The following is a 17,464-nucleotide window of genomic DNA, read 5'->3' as shown; positions in this document are numbered from 1 at the left end:
CTGTCAAAGTTGGTGTCCCAGATAGTCCCATGCATGCTCTATTGGCGATAAATAGGGCGACTGTACATTCCATGGAAGAGTGGCAATGCTGTAGTGGCATTTCTGACACCCTTGCTGTGCGCGGCCAAGCATTGTCCTGCTGGAAAATGCCTCCTTGAAGCCCTGCCATGAGAGGAACACATGTGGCTGCAGGATGTCCTGCACATAGGATGTCCTGCGCCTCCTCTGAAAAACTGTTAATTGGGCAAAATCCCTTTGATTGCATCATAGAAGCATGTCTGATGGTCAACAAGCTCTACACAAGAGGTCCACTACACACAAGTAGCCTCTGAGAGCCTTTTTATAGGCCAAGGGTGGAACCACTTTTAGACCATTCATCTAATCCCACCACAACTCTTATCATTTGCGAATCTGCCTGAGATGTTTTCTCATGCCGAGTTTTGCAGCAAAATGACAACTTCTTCTAGGTACTTAATTCTTTTTTAGGCAAAGAATGTATATGGTTAAGATAAAACTCCCCCCAATGAAACATTGTCTTTGCAGCAGCTCTCCACTCCACTCCCTCTAGCTCATACAGCGGCTTCAAGTACAGGTCCCCCCCCCACCATCTTATTTATTATGTGATGATGATAGCTATATAACCTGGCAGATTCAATGTCCAGGAGTCTGACAATCATTAAAACAAGATGTAATAACTGTCAATTTATGATGTCATTTTTATAAAACATCCAGAGAAGAAACATATACAGAATACTTAAAGGGGTTGTCCCGCGGCAGCAAGTGGGTCTATACACTTCTGTATGGCCATAATAATGCACTTTGTAATATACATTGTGCATTAATTATGAGCCATACAGAAGTTATAAAAAGTTTTTTACTTACCTGCTCCGTTGCTGGCGTCCTCGTCTCCATGGTGCCGACTAATTTTCGCCCTCCGATGGCCAAATTAGCCGCGCTTGCGCAGTCCGGGTCTTCTGCTTTCTTCTATGGAGCCTTTCGTGCAGGATGCCGGCTCCGTGTAGCTCCGCCCCGTCACGTGCCGATTCCAGCCAATCAGGAGGCTGGAATCGGCAATGGACCGCACAGAAGAGCTGCGGTCCACGGAGACAGAGGATCCCGGCGGCCATCTTCAGCGGTAAGTATTGAAGTCACCGGAGCGCGGGGATTAAGGTAAGCGCTCCGGTAAGCTTTCTTTACCTCCCTGCATCGGGGTTGTCTCGCGCCGACCGGGGGGGAGGTTGAAAAAAAAAAAAACCCGTTTCGGCGCGGGACAACCCCTTTAACCAATTGTCAGGAAGACTTTTTTTTTTTTACAAGATGACTTGAGAAAGGCTGTAATAGCTTAAACATGGTCACTGTGTAACTTAGCCTATATGACCATTTTGTCTATGATGAAATAAAGACTTACACTTTGATACAACTCTATACAGCTTTTTATTTTAGCTGGAAAAGCTCTTCAATAGTTACAGTAGTAGCTTGTACAGTTATGCTCAGAGCTTGTATCTGACTTACCCGGGAAGGGCTACGCTTTGGACTACTGCTACGACCCTGAAGCATCTTCCTCAGATGTTCTGCTTCTCTCTTGTAGTGATCCCTTTCTTCTTCCAGACTCTTTACAAATGAGTCAAGTTTAGAAGGAGATGTTGCTCTACCCTTCATATTTACCAAAGCACTCTTCTTCTCTAGTGAATTGAGAGAAAATGGCAGTTTTAAGCAAACAAACACTAAATCATTTTCATGTACTTAATGTTGCCTCATGCTTGTTAACATGTATACTTATTTGTCACTGAGCATGCCAGTCACGTGTCAACTTGTCGTATATCATTGAAAGCTCACAACATGGTATGCTCCTTCTGTCAGGAGAACGAGTACTTTTGAAAGTAAGACTATTGCAGCACCATTCTTATCACCAATAATTTCAAAATCATATTTCAGTCTTGACTTTGTTTTGTAAATGAAGACATTGGAACCATAGCACTGTAATGCAAGGAAGCCATGGTGCTACTTTGAGCAGAGCTAAATGAAAATAAATTCTTGCTACAATATGAAAACATTTACACTCTAATCACATACTGTAGGTAACGTCTCACAGAAATGCTGTAACACCCTGTACGTATTTCAGCATATGTGTCTGCATGAATGCCCAAGTGTATACAAGATCAGACTGTGAAATTACCCAGGAGAATTGCTACTACAAGCATATGCTGCAAGTGTCTAACATTTCAAATTAACACAGCAGTTCTTAAAGGGGTTGTCTCGCGAAATCAAGTGGGGTTATACACTTCTGTATGGCCATATTAATGCACTTTGTAATATACATCGTGCATTAAATATGAGCCATACAGAAGTTATTCACTTACCTGCTCCGTTGCTAGCGTCCCCGTCGCCATGGTTCCGTCTAATTTCGGTGTCTTCTTGCCTTTTTAGACGCGCTTGCGCAGATCCGTCTTCTCCCTTCTTCTCCCTTCGGCTCCGCTCGGCAGCATCGGCATTTTGGCTCCGCCCCCTTGTACGCATCATCACGTAGCTCCGCCCCCGTCATGTGCCGATTCCAGCCAATCAGGAGGCTGGAATCGGCACACATCATGGGGCGGAGCTACGCGATGATGCGTACAAGGGGGCGGAGCCAAAATGCCGATGCTGCCGAGCGGAGCCGAAGGGAGAAGAAGGGAGAAGACGGATCTGCGCAAGCGCGTCTAAAAAGGCAAGAAGACACCGAAATTAGACGGAACCATGGCGACGGGGACGCTAGCAACGGAGCAGGTAAGTGAATAACTTCTGTATGGCTCATATTTAATGCACGATGTATATTACAAAGTGCATTAATATGGCCATACAGAAGTGTATAACCCCACTTGCTGCCGCGAGACAACCCCTTTAATGCAAATGAGCAATAAATTGAGCATTGTGCATGTTCCGTGTTGTATTTTAAGAACTACAGTATTATATAATGAGATCTATATGTCCTATAGCAAGAAGGAATATAGGTTTGTAAATTGCAGGGACTGGTTAGGGTGCAAGCAAGCTTCTAGAAGGGAGCGGGAAGAAGAAAGATAAGGCGAGTGATCAGCCTGATTGTCATTAGAATCATAGAATGGTAGAATTGGAAGGATATTTCTGCTCCAACCCCCTGGTCAATGCAGGATTCACTAAATAATCTCAGACAGATGTCTGTCTTGCCTCTGTTTGAAGATTTCCATTGAAGGAGAACTCACCACCTCAAGTGGTAACCTGTTCCACTCATTGATCACCCTCACTGTCCAATATCTAATCTGTGTCTCCTCCCTTTCAGTTTCATCCCACTGCTTCTAGTCTTTCCTTCTGTAAAAGAGAATAGGGCTGATCCCTCTGCACTGTGACAGCCCTTCAGATATTTGTCTCCTCTCAGCCTTTTACAAGCTAAACACTCTCAGAGCCTTTAACCGTTCTTCACAGAACATGGTTTGTAGACCGCTCATCATCCTGGTACCTCTTCTCTGAACTTGCTCCAGTTTGCCTAGGTCTTTTTTTAAATTGGGGAGCTCAGAACTGGACACAGTATTCCAGATGAGGTCTGACTAAGGAAGAGTACAGGGAGATAATTACCTCACGTGATCTAGACTCTATGATTCTTGTAATACATCCCAGGAATTGTGTTTGCCTTTTTTTTACTGCTGCATCACATTGTTGACTCATGTTCAGTTTGTGATCTATTAGTACACCCAAGTCTTTTTTACATGTGCTGCTGCTTAACTCAATTCCTCACATTCTGCATGTGTTTGTTTCATTTTGCTTGCCCATATATAGGACCTTGAATTTCTTCTTGTTAAATACCATTCTGTTAGTTTTTTGGCAGCCACTGGTCAAGCTTGTCTAGATCTCTCTTCCCTAGTCTTAGCTATCCCTCCAAGTTTTGTGTCGTCGGCAAATTTGATCAGCTTCCAATCATTTCCCTTCTCCAGATCATTTATAAAAATGTTGAACAACACTGGATCCAGGACAGAGCCTTGTGGTACCCCACTTAATACATTCTTCCACTTGGATGTGCAGCCATTTATGACCACTCTTTGAGTATGATCACTCAGCCAGTTGTGAATCCACCTAACAGTTGCCTTGTCAATCCCATATTTGGTCATTTTTTCAATAAGTATGGTATGAGATACTTTGTCAAATGCTTTACTAAAAAGTCAAAATATACTATATCTACTGCATTTCCCTACTAAGTTATGCTATCCTTTGGGAGGACTTCAAAAACAGCTTTAAAACTATATATAAAAATTTTGTAGTAACATGTAATTGGATTGTGGGATTTCTTAGAAACTTAAATACTATGATTTTACATTCCAGGTAATCAAGTTATTATGTAATGACAAAAATACCGGCTTTCTCAATTTTTTCAACTTTCTTGCTAAGTCTGTTGTTGTCTTCCTGCAGTTGGTCTAAAAGAAGATTTATGGTCCTGGTCTCCTGCTTTTTCTCTTCCAGCTCAGTTGCAGCTTTATCTAATTGTTCTTTGGCAATGCTAGTGTCCTGATTACAGAGAAATAAAATAGTTATATTTTTTATTTTACCTCAGTAGACATAGAGCATTATTGCATGCATTAAATATTCAGTAATATAGTGACATGGCTCCATGTATTAGCTTAGCAACTACAGTTCCAACTACATCCATAATCTCTGTACCCTGGTTTGTAGTGGTGTGTATAACCAGCTCTACATAAAGGAATAGTAACTATGTATGTAAATGCATATACACTGGAAGATATTAACCTATATATTCTTGGTGACTGAGCATCAATCACTGAAGTAGCAAGTCCCATAGGTAAACATGTTTCAAATTAGGCTACTAAAAATTGCCTGTGCAGCCTAGACCTTTGGTTGCCAGTGGCTATAAACACTCTGCACTAGTCTTTCTACAATGAAAAAAATTCAGATGATTGGGGTTTTTTTAACTATGTATTTGGTCCGTGTTTTACAGGCCTTAATACAGAGTGAATGTAAATCTACCCTGTTTCCCTGAAAATAAGACATAGCATGATTTTCCAGAATTTTTCAGGATGCAAAATGATTTTTCAGGCTTTTTGAGGATGCTTGAAATATAAGCCCTAGTCCAAACTGCTAACAGTTAATTAAAAAGTCAATTTAAATAGTGTCCAGGCAGCTATACATGTAAAAAAGTTAAACCTTTTTGAAAAAAAATTAATATAAGACACGGTCTTATTTTTGAGGAAACACGGTATATATCTATCCACATGGCTGTATTTTTCGCTGCCATTTTTTAAAAACGCAGCATGACCTACTTTTGTCTCTTTTTGCTTCCGTATTGGAATTATTTTCTATTGGGCAAATACGGAGAATTTATGAATATTACTCACTAATTTTAGATTTTTTACTGTGACCTCCAAGTTATCAATGGTTTTCTGTTGTTGTCTTACTTCACTCTGAAAGTACAAAATAGAAATGTAATGTCATTAATACATTCATTCTACATCAGACCTGAAAGACAATAAAGCATGAGTAATAACAGCCCTGCATGATCTGTACCACTTTCCATACATACAGGAGAGGACAAGCTCTTTGGATGTCCAAGGACTGGGTTCTAGAATAAGCCCCACTAACCTTGGTCAATGCAATAAAGCACAACAGTTGTCAGATGTACAAACTTAAATTTAATTGCTCCCTTCATCCCAATCTCTAGCGTTCATATTTATCATACTCCCCATTTCCCTCTACTACAATCTCCTACAACAGAGCTTCCAAATTGGCTGTACAAAAATGTATAATGCACAGCATGTTTTTTTTACTGTATGCCTCTGTATAGAGTACTATTTCCTATGGTGATGCATACACTGGAAGGACTAAGGACACTCTTTTGGCATATGCTGGGTTCATGGAGGCCTTTGGATATATTCAGTGTTTGCACTGCAATTACAAAACAGTTTGGATAGAGCTTAATTCCACCTAAATAAAAGAAATGTGACAAATACCATAGCCTTAGAAAGGGGATAGAATGGGTTGACTGTTAGCAAGTCCCTTTCATTGCTCTCAGCACAAAGCCAATCCAGCTTTGAGCTACTGAGTGGAGTCATATGACTTTATGGTTACAAGGCACACACAGTCTAACAACCATTGCCTTTTTAAATTGAAATATTACAATTTTCTGAGAGATGAGGCAAATCATAGCAATTTTTCAATTAGAAAAATTTAAAGGGCCATTCCAGGACACCAACTAGTGCTAACCTATCCTCAGGATAGGTATCAATATATGATCGCCTGAAACCGCCGCCGTTTAGCTGATCATTCGTCACACTATCAGTGCAGGAGACGGAGGTCGTCATAGGTGTTTGGGAGGAGGACATGTAATAGCAGTCTTCTCTCCCATTGAAATCAATGGGAGTGATGCTTAGTATTACACTTCCAGTACCTCATTGCGGTCAGGGGCGGACGCCCAGTCCTGACCACAATGAAGAGCCGGAAGTGTAATAGGTGGCAGCGCCCCCACTAATTTCAATGGCAGTGAATCTGGCTATTACAATTCTGGATCTGACTAGCAATGACAATGTCCAGCCCATTGCACTGACAGCAGGCCAAACGATCACTTGATTGGAGGGATCCTGAACAGCTGGCCGCAAACAATCAACTACAGTATTGATGACCTATCCTAAAGAGAGGTCATCAGTATTTAAAGTCCCAGAATACCCCTTTGAAAAGTGCTACTGTGACGAGATAATGCTTCTTTATACTTGTTATGGCATCCCTTGGTGTTGTTATGATCCGCTGTTAAAATGTTGATCTAATGTGTCCAATATTAGTGGTCACACGTGCTCAGTAGCTCACTCATCAACCAAAAATACTTTTGTACATGGCCGCAGAGTGATTCCCACTCTTGTGTAGGCCAGTCAATATGATGGGGTGCTAGAAGCAATTTTTTCTCACTGGCCATCTGAAAGAATTTGAGTAACATTATGATGTGGGAACTATAGCCCAATGAATCTTAGACATGTGCACCTACAGGAGATTTAGATGCTGGCATCTATAAATGCAAAGGGTGCATTCAACCATTGTTCAACGCCTGAGCAGAAGTAGATGCAGCTAGGCACAGCTACAGAAGTGGTCCTATAGGTAAATCCCGTGATCATTGGCTTATTGCATCCTATGCACACAATGAGCAACATTCTCCAATGTTTACATTGGCAGCAGGGGGATCTTCAATTATAAAGCTAGCATACATTATGAAGCTATAGTTATAAATGCAATAACTTGACAGTTTAAGGCCTTTCAGAAAATCTGCTACAAAGTGAACAACCCATTTAATTTGGTGTAGCAGGTAACTAAGCAGCTGACATTAGGGCCTTTTGGAGTCGGGAAGGAATTCTGTTCCCTTAAATGGGAAAATTGGCTTCTACCCCATTGGAGTGTTTTTTGCCTTCTTCTGGATCAACATTGGTGTGTAATAGACTAAACTGGTTGGACATGCCTTTTTTGGCCCTACATACTACGTTACTAGATGATTAGTAACGAATGTTCATCCAAACATTTGTCCACCTGATCATTGCAGCATGTGAAGGTACCAGCGATCTGCTGCTAAACAAGCAAACCCTTGTTCCCAGCAAGAGAAACCACATAATCTTGTAGATATGATACGTTTTAATGTCTAAAAAAAATACATGATGTAAATGCGAACTTCCAAACCAATGCAGGGTTCTTCAGGCTTTAATGAAATAGATCCGAAGACACATGCATATTTATACATACTTATGACAAGGCACAGACATGGATGTGAATAATTTGCACTTTTGCTCTACTGGCTAACATGGTACCAAACCTTTTGACAGCAATGGAATTGTATGATAGGCAGTGGTTTCAGCGCTGCTGAAAACGTATCACAACTTTTTTGCCACATTTTTTTTAGGTAGTGCTAAACGCAAGCGCTAGCTGCACTACTTAAAGAAAAAAAGGAATACCCATCTAGCTGGCACCGTCGGGGTCCCCGCTGCTGTTCTCCAGAACTTCGGGTTGGCTGCTGGGCACTTGTCAAGCATGTTGCTAGAAACGGGGATTAAAATCCCCGCCTACCAGAAAGAGATTGCTCTGATTTGTTCAGCAGGCTCAGGCAATCAGAGCAATCTCTTGCTGGAGACGGAGTCTTCAAACCCCATCACTAGCAAAAGATCCTCTGTCAGCAATGACAAGTACCAGGATTTCCGGAGAAAAGCAGCAGGGACACGAACAGCGCCAGCTTGAAGAGTATTGATTTTTTTTTTCTTGTGTCGCGAGAGGGAATGAAAACGCATGATTATGAAACCAATGAATTTCAATGGTTTCATTTCCATTTGCGATGTTTTCACGTCTGCGATGCTTTGTGAAAAAAGTAAAAATCGCAGCATCTCCTTTCTTTCTGTCATATTGTCCATTGTTTTCAATGGGGCTGGCAGCAGCAGCAACTGCCCCATTGAAAGCAATGGGAGAATATCGCGATCCCTGCCTCCAGGAAACTCTGCCTCTTATTGGTTCTCGAGCGCCGCAGCTCAGCCAATGAGAGCCAGCGCTTGATGAACCAATCACTGCCATTCAATGATTCAATGAATGGATGTTATTAGTTTGTCGAGGGCTGGCTCTGAATGGTTGAGCGCCGCCAGTCTGAGGCAGTGGTTCCAGCAGGCGGGGATTTTCCAATCTCTGACCAGAAGAGATGCCTGAAGACAACTGCCGGGACCTGGGAGAAGACGTAGAGCAGCTGACAGCGCTTCTCAGGTGATGTATGTGTTTTTTTCATGCAGCTAGGGCCTATTTTAGGGCTTTGACAGTAGGAGTTCCTACTGGCAAAGTTCCATTGCACTGCAAGAAAACCGCGCTTTCGTGCAATGCGATGCAACACAAAGGAAGAGTCACAAAGGATCGTATGAATAATCATCCCCCCGTCAATACAGTTTAAACAAGCGTCGATCTTGTTGATTGATGCTTGTAACCCTGCTCAAATCGAGCCATGTAAAAATAACACACAGCTGATAGTTGACCCAAAAGGAGGCTGAGAAAGAAGTGACATGGAGACATGACAGAGCACGGCACAACAGATACAGCTAGATACTGGTATATGGGTGTAGGTTAGTACTTCATGTCCATTGCTATCAAACTGAAACTACACTATAGTTGAAATGAATACCTTTGCTTGCTCTAGTTCTTGGTCAGCAATATTTAGAGCCTGTTCCTTCTCTTTCTCAAGTTGCTCCGCTAGTTTGTCTATCTCTGTCAATTCTTTGCAGAGTTGATCATTTTTTCGAGTCAAGATCTCAACTTCATTGCTCACAGACTCTTTATTTTCGGTAAGATGTGCAATGTGCTGTTCTAGGGTCCGATTTGTAGTCTGCAGTTCGTCAATCTAGTGGGTAAAGCAATAAATTAGAATATTATTTCAAATTACACAATGCAAATATCTTTAGAGAAAGCACTTACAGCCTAATTATATACAGATGCTGAGGAAGATGTATAGAGACCAGTGCAAAGGAGTACGGGAGCAGTTAGGCCTAGCAACCAATCACATTGCTCCTTTACTTTCCAATGTGCTTTAGAAATATGAAAGCTGATCTCTGATTGGTTGCTGCAGCCAACCTCTCTTGTCATACTTCGTTCCTTGGCTCTTACATGTTTCCCTTTCTATCTCATTGGAAGCATAAGGCCAGATTCACAACTGGGTGATTAGGTGCCACTGCAGTGGTTTCTCAGCTGCCCTCAATCCCTGGGTATAAGTGGCCTAACACATACCTATTGTTTAATGTATATCAATAACACTGATCCCAAAAACACAATAAAGAAAGTTCAGTTTTCCAACACACACTGGGGATTTCCAAGGCTGGGTTCACACGGACAGAAATCCCACAGAAATCTCATGGAATGTCCACAGTGGGACCGCAAGAAAAGTCCACAAGATTTCCGCAACTTGAAGTCCTATGGGTTTCGCGTGGGTTTTCAAGCAGCTTATTCCGCTGCGGCCACTTCTTCCCCATAGAGAGGAGAGATGGCCGCAGCGGAAACTGCAATAAAATTTCCATGCTGCGGTTTTGAATTCCACGCGGCATGTCAATTTTAGCGTGGCTTGGCCGCAGAATGTGGGCGAGATTTTTGCAAATCTCATTTATTATGCTGCTTTATCCTGGGCTAAGAATTGCCGGCGGAATTTACGTACAGGAAGCCTGCACGGCAATTCCGCCCCGTGTAAACCCGGCCTAAGAGAATAAGGCCTCATGTCCGCGGGGAAATTCAGGTCCGCCGCGGATTCTCCATGCAGAATTCCGCAGCGGGTCCCTCCTTTCCCGGGGACATGAGGCTGAAAATAAGAATAAACTCACCTGTCCGGACGCTGCAGATCTTTCCTCCGTCGCGGACGGATCTTCTTTCTTCGGCCCAGCGGATGTGCTCAGCATGCTGGCAGCGTGCCGCGTGCATGCGCCGGGCACATCCCCTGGGCCGAAGACAGAAGATGCGGCCACGACGGAGGGAAGATCCACAGCGTCCGGACAGGTAAGTTTTAATTCTGGTACGGGTGTTCCGCGGATCCGGACGGCTTCCATGGGCTTCAATAGAAGCCTGTGGGAGCCGTCCCCGCAGGACGCCCGCACGAAGATGGAGCATGTCACGCTTTTTTTCCCGCACGCAGATCCACGCCTGAAGGGAAAAATGACATCCACAGGTATTTAACTACCTGCGGGTGTCCAATGCATCCCTATAGGGCGCGGATCCGCTTGCAGGAAAAACGCTGCGGATTTTATCCTGTGGACATGAAGCCTAAAGGAGGGTCCCCTACTTGTAACCCTCATCTATAAGCCAGAGCACTGCCAGTGGGCTTTATTTCTCAAAACTAACAGTAAGACTGTCCTTGTTGCCCATAGCAACCAATCACAGCTCCGCTTTCATTTTACAAGAGCAGTATAAGAAATGAAAGCTGCACCATGATTGGTTGATATGGACAACAAGGACCGGTCCTGAGGTTAGCAAGCTGTTAACAGTCCTGCAGTGTTAAAGTACTCTTGGGCTACATTTACATGGGCATTGTACCTGTAGATGTGAGGCGTTTTTTATGCAAAAACACCTCACTTCTGTAAATTTGCGATCCTCCGGCGTGTGTTTCATGCGTGTCAGAGGGTGGCAAGCCTTTCCTATTGATTTCAATGGGAAACGTCACATCACACTCACATGCACATTGCACGGCATGTGAGTGCCATGTGATGTATGTGACTGTCTCATTGAAAACAATGGGTGATGCGCTCCGAGGAAAGTAAAAAAGATAGAGCATGCAGCGATTTGTGCAGGTTTCGCGCTCATGTGAATGTGGCCTTAGGCCTCCCTCACACAAAGGCGTTTGCAGAAACACAGCGTTTTTCAATGCTGCGTTACTGCAGATTCAGCCCGGTTTCAGCAGCGCTGGCATTCTTTATGCTGTTTTCAGCACAGCTGTAAAAACGCAGCCAAGGATGCTGAAAGAAAAAAAAAATCAATACGCACCTACCCGCTGCCATCCGGGTCGCGGCCGCTGATCTCTGCCGCTGCTCCAGGCTTTCCCTGCACTGACAAATCTATTGCCATAGGCCAGGTTTGAGAACCCTGCCTCCAGCAATAGATTGCTGTGATTGGTTCTCGGGCTGGCTCGATGCCCAATCACAGCCCTTCATTGACTGTCTCAGCCAATCAGAGCTGACAAGTGATTTCTTGCTCAGTACCCTGTTGGGTCCCGATTTTACACAGGAAGACTATCACTTGTTTAAAGGGGTTGTCCCGCGGCAGCAAGTGGGTCTATACACTTCTGTATGGCCATATTAATGCACTTTGTAATGTACATTGTGCATTAATTATGAGCCATACAGAAGTTATCAAAAGTTTTATACTTACCTGCTCCGTTGCTGGCGTCCTCGTCTCCATGGTGCCGACTAATTTTCGGCCTCTAATGGCCAAATTAGCCGCGCTTGCGCAGTCCGGGTCTTCTGCTGTCTTCAATGGGGCCGCTCGTGCAGAATGCCGGCTCCGTGTAGCTCCGCCCCGTCACGTGCCCATTCCAGCCAATCAGGAGGCTGGAATCGGCAATGGACCGCACAGAAGCCCTGCGGTCCACAGAGAGAGAGGATCCCGGCGGCCATCTTCAGCAGGTGAGTATGAAGACGCCGGACCGCCTGGATTCGGGTAAGTACTACTCGGTTTGTTTTTTTAACCCCTGCATCGGGGTTGTCTTGCGCCGAACGGGGGGGGGGGGGGGGTTAAAAAAAACAAAACCCGTTTCGGCGCGGGACAACCCCTTTAAGCGTTTTTTGGGGGGGTTGATAAAAAGTTATACAACTTTTACACAGGCTATCACCTTAAGGGCTCTTTCAAGCGTTGGGATTTTCGGCCACCCACATCGCAGCCAAAAAAAACAAAAAAGGAAGGACGAAAGAAAGCCGCGACCAAGCCGCAGCTAAACTTCCATTTGTTCGCCCATTCAAATGGCCGGGTGCTGGGCTGATTGTGGCAATAGGAGCTCCCATAGAAGCCTATGTGAGCTGGCAACAAAAGGAGGGGGAGGGACTTTAGCAATGCTAGCCACTGCAAAACTCCCTCCCCCTCCCCTTTTCTGACAGCTCTCATAGGCTCCCATAGCAGTCTATGGAAACCGGCTGTGTATTCTGGTAAAAAGATAGGACAAGACCTATCTTTTCCAGCCGCATATAAAAATGCTGGCCGGAATGTGCACAGTATTTGCTATCTTTTTTGGCCGCCGGATTTTCCATGTCAGAAAATCGCCCATCTGAGTGAATGCATTGGAATCCAATACTTCAGACAGTCGCGATTTTTGTGTGGCGTTTTATCATGGCAAAATAGCCATGATAAAACGCTCGTGTAAAAGAGCCCTTAGACTAACTTCACACGGGCAAGCGCAATATCGGCCCGTGAAGAAATTCCCCTCTTTCAGGCGCAACTATACTCTGTGCCGACGAGCGCAGTTGCATCTACACTAGTCTGAGTCCGTCCTAAAAGCTCAATGAATCACATTGGGCCACTAAAGCTTGCGTATTACGCATGTGAAAAAATGCAGCATGTCCTATTTTGGTATGTAATCTGCGGCATATACGCGTGTTACATGCAAGCGTGCTGTGTACTGCGTATTACACACGTAAAACATATGCCCATAATACACCTGCGTGAGCCCTGGATAGAAGTGCTGTGGACTGTGCTCTGCATTAGCTCATTCATGCCACAATTTACTTTCCACTTAGATGGATAACATACTTTGAAATCTCATCCACACTGCGTCTAATAGAAAACCCTACGGATTTCCCACGGTGGGATTCCCCTGCTACATAACCCGCACCATTTCCACTCCGTGCGCACGTATCCCTACATACGGTTCACATGATTACACGTAAAACAATAAAATTAGGACAAACCAAAAGTCAGCGGTGCTGCTGTCATGGGTCAACACGCCATACCAATATAGATGAACGTTTAAAGTACGTAAAGCAATCAAAGACTGCGAAAACTAATACTAACAGTATGGATGGGAGCCAGCGATAAGGGAACCCAACTGAAGTCACCGGTAAGCTGGTCTCCATGGCGACAAGGGAAGCAAGCCTTCACAATAGGCGTCTCAGGCAGCAGACTTTATGAATGGCACAGCTGAGCTGCGGTCCCACTTTTAGCACATGTACCTCCATGGCGTGCGCTACTGTGTACTAAGTGCTGCTTGTTATAGTAAATGTCATTGCTTTTAGTAGAAGTGTTACCTATATATCGATGTGCAATGGAGATTCATGAAGGAAGAAAAGAACAGCTAAATAAAACACTGAAAACGGAGTGAATACCTTTATCTGCAGCTCTGTGACTCTCTGAGACCCGGTGAGGTGTTTACCTGCCATGCCTAGATTATGTGCTAAAGCCGGCTCCTGGATGTGGGTGCTTGAAAAGCAGTGCCCACCCCTCCTACCTCTGCCCGCCCTCCTTTCACAGCCTGTCCTCTCCCGCACTTTTCCTCTCCTTCCCTCCAGTCCTCCTCTGTTGTCACAGTAGTGGTTAGAGCATCCCCCACCCACAACAATCCTACTCTTCTAAACTCAACCTCCACCTTGTTGGGGGCTATACATAGTTACTAGCAATTCCAATGCCAACCACACTGCTGCCCCCCTGTGCACAGTGGCTAAAATGTGTCTGATACCTCTAGAGAACTGCACAGAATATTTATTATATGGAGAACATGTTATAATGTCCATTGCTGCTGTTTACAGAAAAGTGTCCAATACTTTGAGTAAATAATTGAGAGAATAATATGTATGTATGTATGTATGTATGTATGTATATGTATATGTATATATATATATATATATATATATATATAAATAAAGGAGGTATTACGCTTCTTTAGTGAGCAATAATAACAGTATTTCAAGAAAACTCAAATCCAAGTGACTTAGTGTGAACACCCACTTGCGTTTTTCTTGCACGTTTTTTTTCACACGATATTGCAGCGTTTTTTAAACGCAATTGTCAATGGGACTTTCTGATGTTAAAAATGCATCGCACAAAAATTGCAAAACACCAGCTCGCGATGCGTTTTTAACATAAGGAAAGTCTCATTGACAACCAAGTGGGTGTTCACTAGCATTTTTTTTAATGCTGCGATATCGCTGCGTTTTCTTTTTTAAAGGAGATGTCCCGAGGCAGCAAGTGGGGTTATACACTTCTGTATGGCCATATTAATGCACTTTGTAATATACATCGTGCATTAAATATGAGCCATACAGAAGTTATAAAAAGTTTTTTACTTACCTGCTCCGTTGCTAGCGTCCTGGTCTCCATGGTGCCGACTAATTTTTGGCCTCCGATGGCCAAATTAGCCGCGCTTGCGCAGTCCGGGTCTTCTGCTGTTCTCTATGGGGCTCCGTGTAGCTCCGTGTAGCTCCGCCCCGTCACGTGCCGATTCCAGCCAATCAGGAGGCTGGAATCGGCAGTGGACCGCACAGAAGAGCTGCGGTCCACGAAGATAGAGGATCCCGGCGGCCATCTTCAGCGGTAAGTATTGAAGTCACCGGACCGCCGGGATTCAGGTAAGCGCTGTGCGGGTGGTTTTTTTAACCCCTGCATCGGGGTTGTCTCGCGCCGAACGGGGGGGGGGGTTTAAAAAAAAAAAAACCCGTTTCGGCGCGGGACATCTCCTTTAATGCAATTGTCAAAGGGACTTTCTAATGTTAAAATCGCATCGCACAAAAATCGCAAGTTTGTGCTTTGCGATTTTTGTGCGATGCAATTTTTAACATTAGAAAGTCCCATTGATGCTTGCATTAAAAAAACGCAGCGATATCGCAGCATTCAAATATACGCTAGTGGGTAGGAGCCCTTACTGTATAGGAGTGGGAGTGAGAAAAAAATGGCTCAAGGCGCAACGACTCCAAAAAAATGGTGATGATGGTAAGATATGAAGTTTTTATCATATGAAGAGTATAGGAGGTCCTCTCCATGAAGACCTCCCCAAAAGCAAGATTGCACCTTACAATCACCAGAATTTAATCCTTTATAGTGGAATGGGTGTCAAGTGACACCTATACGTATTTTTACTATTATTGCGATGGGTGCTTTTGATGGGATGTTTTTGATGTATAGTATTGATGGTTTGCGGACATATACCTACTCTGCCATAGAATTTCCCTGGATGCACCAGGGCTACAAACGAGTTAATTGTTATACTGGGATACCTGATATGACTATGCCACCAAACAAGGTTATTACATCAGTGTATAGGGCAGATTAGACACAAAGGTACTGCAGATAAGGTTGCCAAGCAAATTGCTTTTATTTCAATTGTAATCACTGAAGAGCATGGGGCTAACTCTGGGACGTATCGCTGGCTTCGTGACTTCGATGGAGGAATCCTCCTCCGCCCACCGGTGACACTATGTCCAAGAGAGCGTTCCCTGAGTCAATGGTCTGCTCACGCCCTGGACCTGGGTGGAACGCAGCGTGCTGTACATTATGACGCTCTGACACAATGCACTGTGCATCGAGACGTTCTGACGTCACCAAGAGGAGGAGACTTTCCAAAACTCCTTGGGTTACATAAAGAGCGTTTTTATCAGTATGGGGCAGCTTGATAAAGGGGTGGCAGAGCCCCGAAACACGCCGCAGTTGCCCCCTGCATGCATCTTAACCCTTATTGTAAATCTTTTGTTTGTTTCTTTGTTTACATATATGTGATCCTAATAAATATTGGTCGCTTCATCCTATTATGGGCTGGAAGTCAACGGAAGCCGTCCAATCTGTAGCCCGCCTGCAATTAAATTCTGGGGGATTTAGGAGGGATTCTGCAGGAAAGCAGGAGTTTAAGAAAAAAAACTCCCCTGCGCATGTGCGTCGCTGGCACTTCTGCCTGCATATGCAGTGAAAACAATGAAGACCCAGACGAAGACCCGGACGGGTAAGTAGAACACCCGCAGTGTCCTCAGCCACAGGCAGGGTTGGATTCTGTGTGACTGTCACAACCTTGTGCTGCTCTCAGAGAGCGGTGGAAAAGGACGGTAACAGACTCCCCTTAAGAATGTCTAGACTTACTATGTACTACTTATTAGCTGCATTTTTTAAATGCAACTAATGCACAAAATTTGTGGCACACTGATCTAACGCTGTCAACATACAGAAGGTGTCGTCCCGCGTCAAATAAAATGGAGATCAGCCTGGCCCAAATAGTTTCTGGGCATAAAAGCTGGCATCATAATGTCAGACAGCCACTTATTAAAGGGGCATTATATTTAGAAAAAAAAAAATCTATACTTACCTATTCCGTCCCAGGTAGTTTTCTTACCACATCACCTCAACAGTCCCCACCTCCTCCTGTCCCCAGGGTCACCCCACCATTAGTCCGGTTTTTGACTGGAATTCAGCTGAGTATCTGCAGCTGATTTCATACTATGCGGTGCTCCCCTCACCACCTCCGTTGGCTTCCTACAGTCAGAACTCCCCGGCTTTCAGTTCCCAGCGGCCTGTACCAATGGTACGGATTTTGACAGTTTTTTTGGGATGTAGAAATGCTGCAGAATCATATGTTGTGATGAGCTCCGCCCCCCCTGAGCACAGCCCTCGGTCCGGCTTTGACACTGAAAATCTCGTCACCTTATATACCGTAATTTATACCAAAGGAAATCCATCTTTGGCACAGGGATAACTTGAAAATGTGCTAAATGTATTAAGAGGAGTGTGCCACTCAATACATATAGTGCACTTTGTGCCAGCACAATCCTTACCTTTTATATTTTACGTATGAAATGCCAGTCTAAGTAAAGGGCGGAAGCCTGAAGCTGAAGCCTGAGGGTGTACGGTTAAAGCTGGGGCCTAAGTGTGTAGGGCTAAAGCCTGAAGCTGGGTCCTCAGAGTGTAGGCAGAAGCCTGAAGCCAGGACCTGAACTGGAAGGACAGAAGCCTGATGCTGGGGCCTGAGGGTGTGGAATGAAGGACTGAAACCAGAGCCTGAGGTTGT

At 44.3% G+C, this 17,464-nt stretch overlaps 1 protein-coding gene across 3 annotated transcripts in view; it reads right to left on the bottom strand.

Annotated features, from left to right (window-relative positions):
- The window catches only part of TSGA10 (testis specific 10), a 49,571-nt gene extending 35,650 nt beyond the window's left edge, over positions 1 to 13,921 (bottom strand). For all 3 annotated transcript variants that reach the window (XM_066579044.1, XM_066579051.1, XM_066579057.1), the window contains exons 1-5: positions 13,806 to 13,921; positions 9,143 to 9,358; positions 5,355 to 5,420; positions 4,359 to 4,509; positions 1,513 to 1,682 (exon numbers count right to left, since the gene is read on the bottom strand). In XM_066579044.1, coding sequence (XP_066435141.1) covers positions 1,513 to 1,682; positions 4,359 to 4,509; positions 5,355 to 5,420; positions 9,143 to 9,358; positions 13,806 to 13,859 — 657 coding nt within the window. In that variant the 5' untranslated portion in view covers positions 13,860 to 13,921. The remainder of the gene's footprint in view (positions 1 to 1,512; positions 1,683 to 4,358; positions 4,510 to 5,354; positions 5,421 to 9,142; positions 9,359 to 13,805) is intronic.
- Positions 13,922 to 17,464: the final 3,543 nt, after the last annotated feature.

This window comes from Eleutherodactylus coqui, chromosome 1 (genome assembly GCF_035609145.1).
Source record: "Eleutherodactylus coqui strain aEleCoq1 chromosome 1, aEleCoq1.hap1, whole genome shotgun sequence".
In the NCBI taxonomy this organism is placed as follows: Eukaryota; Metazoa; Chordata; class Amphibia; order Anura; family Eleutherodactylidae; genus Eleutherodactylus; species Eleutherodactylus coqui.
This window is presented reverse-complemented; position numbering and strand designations above follow the sequence as displayed.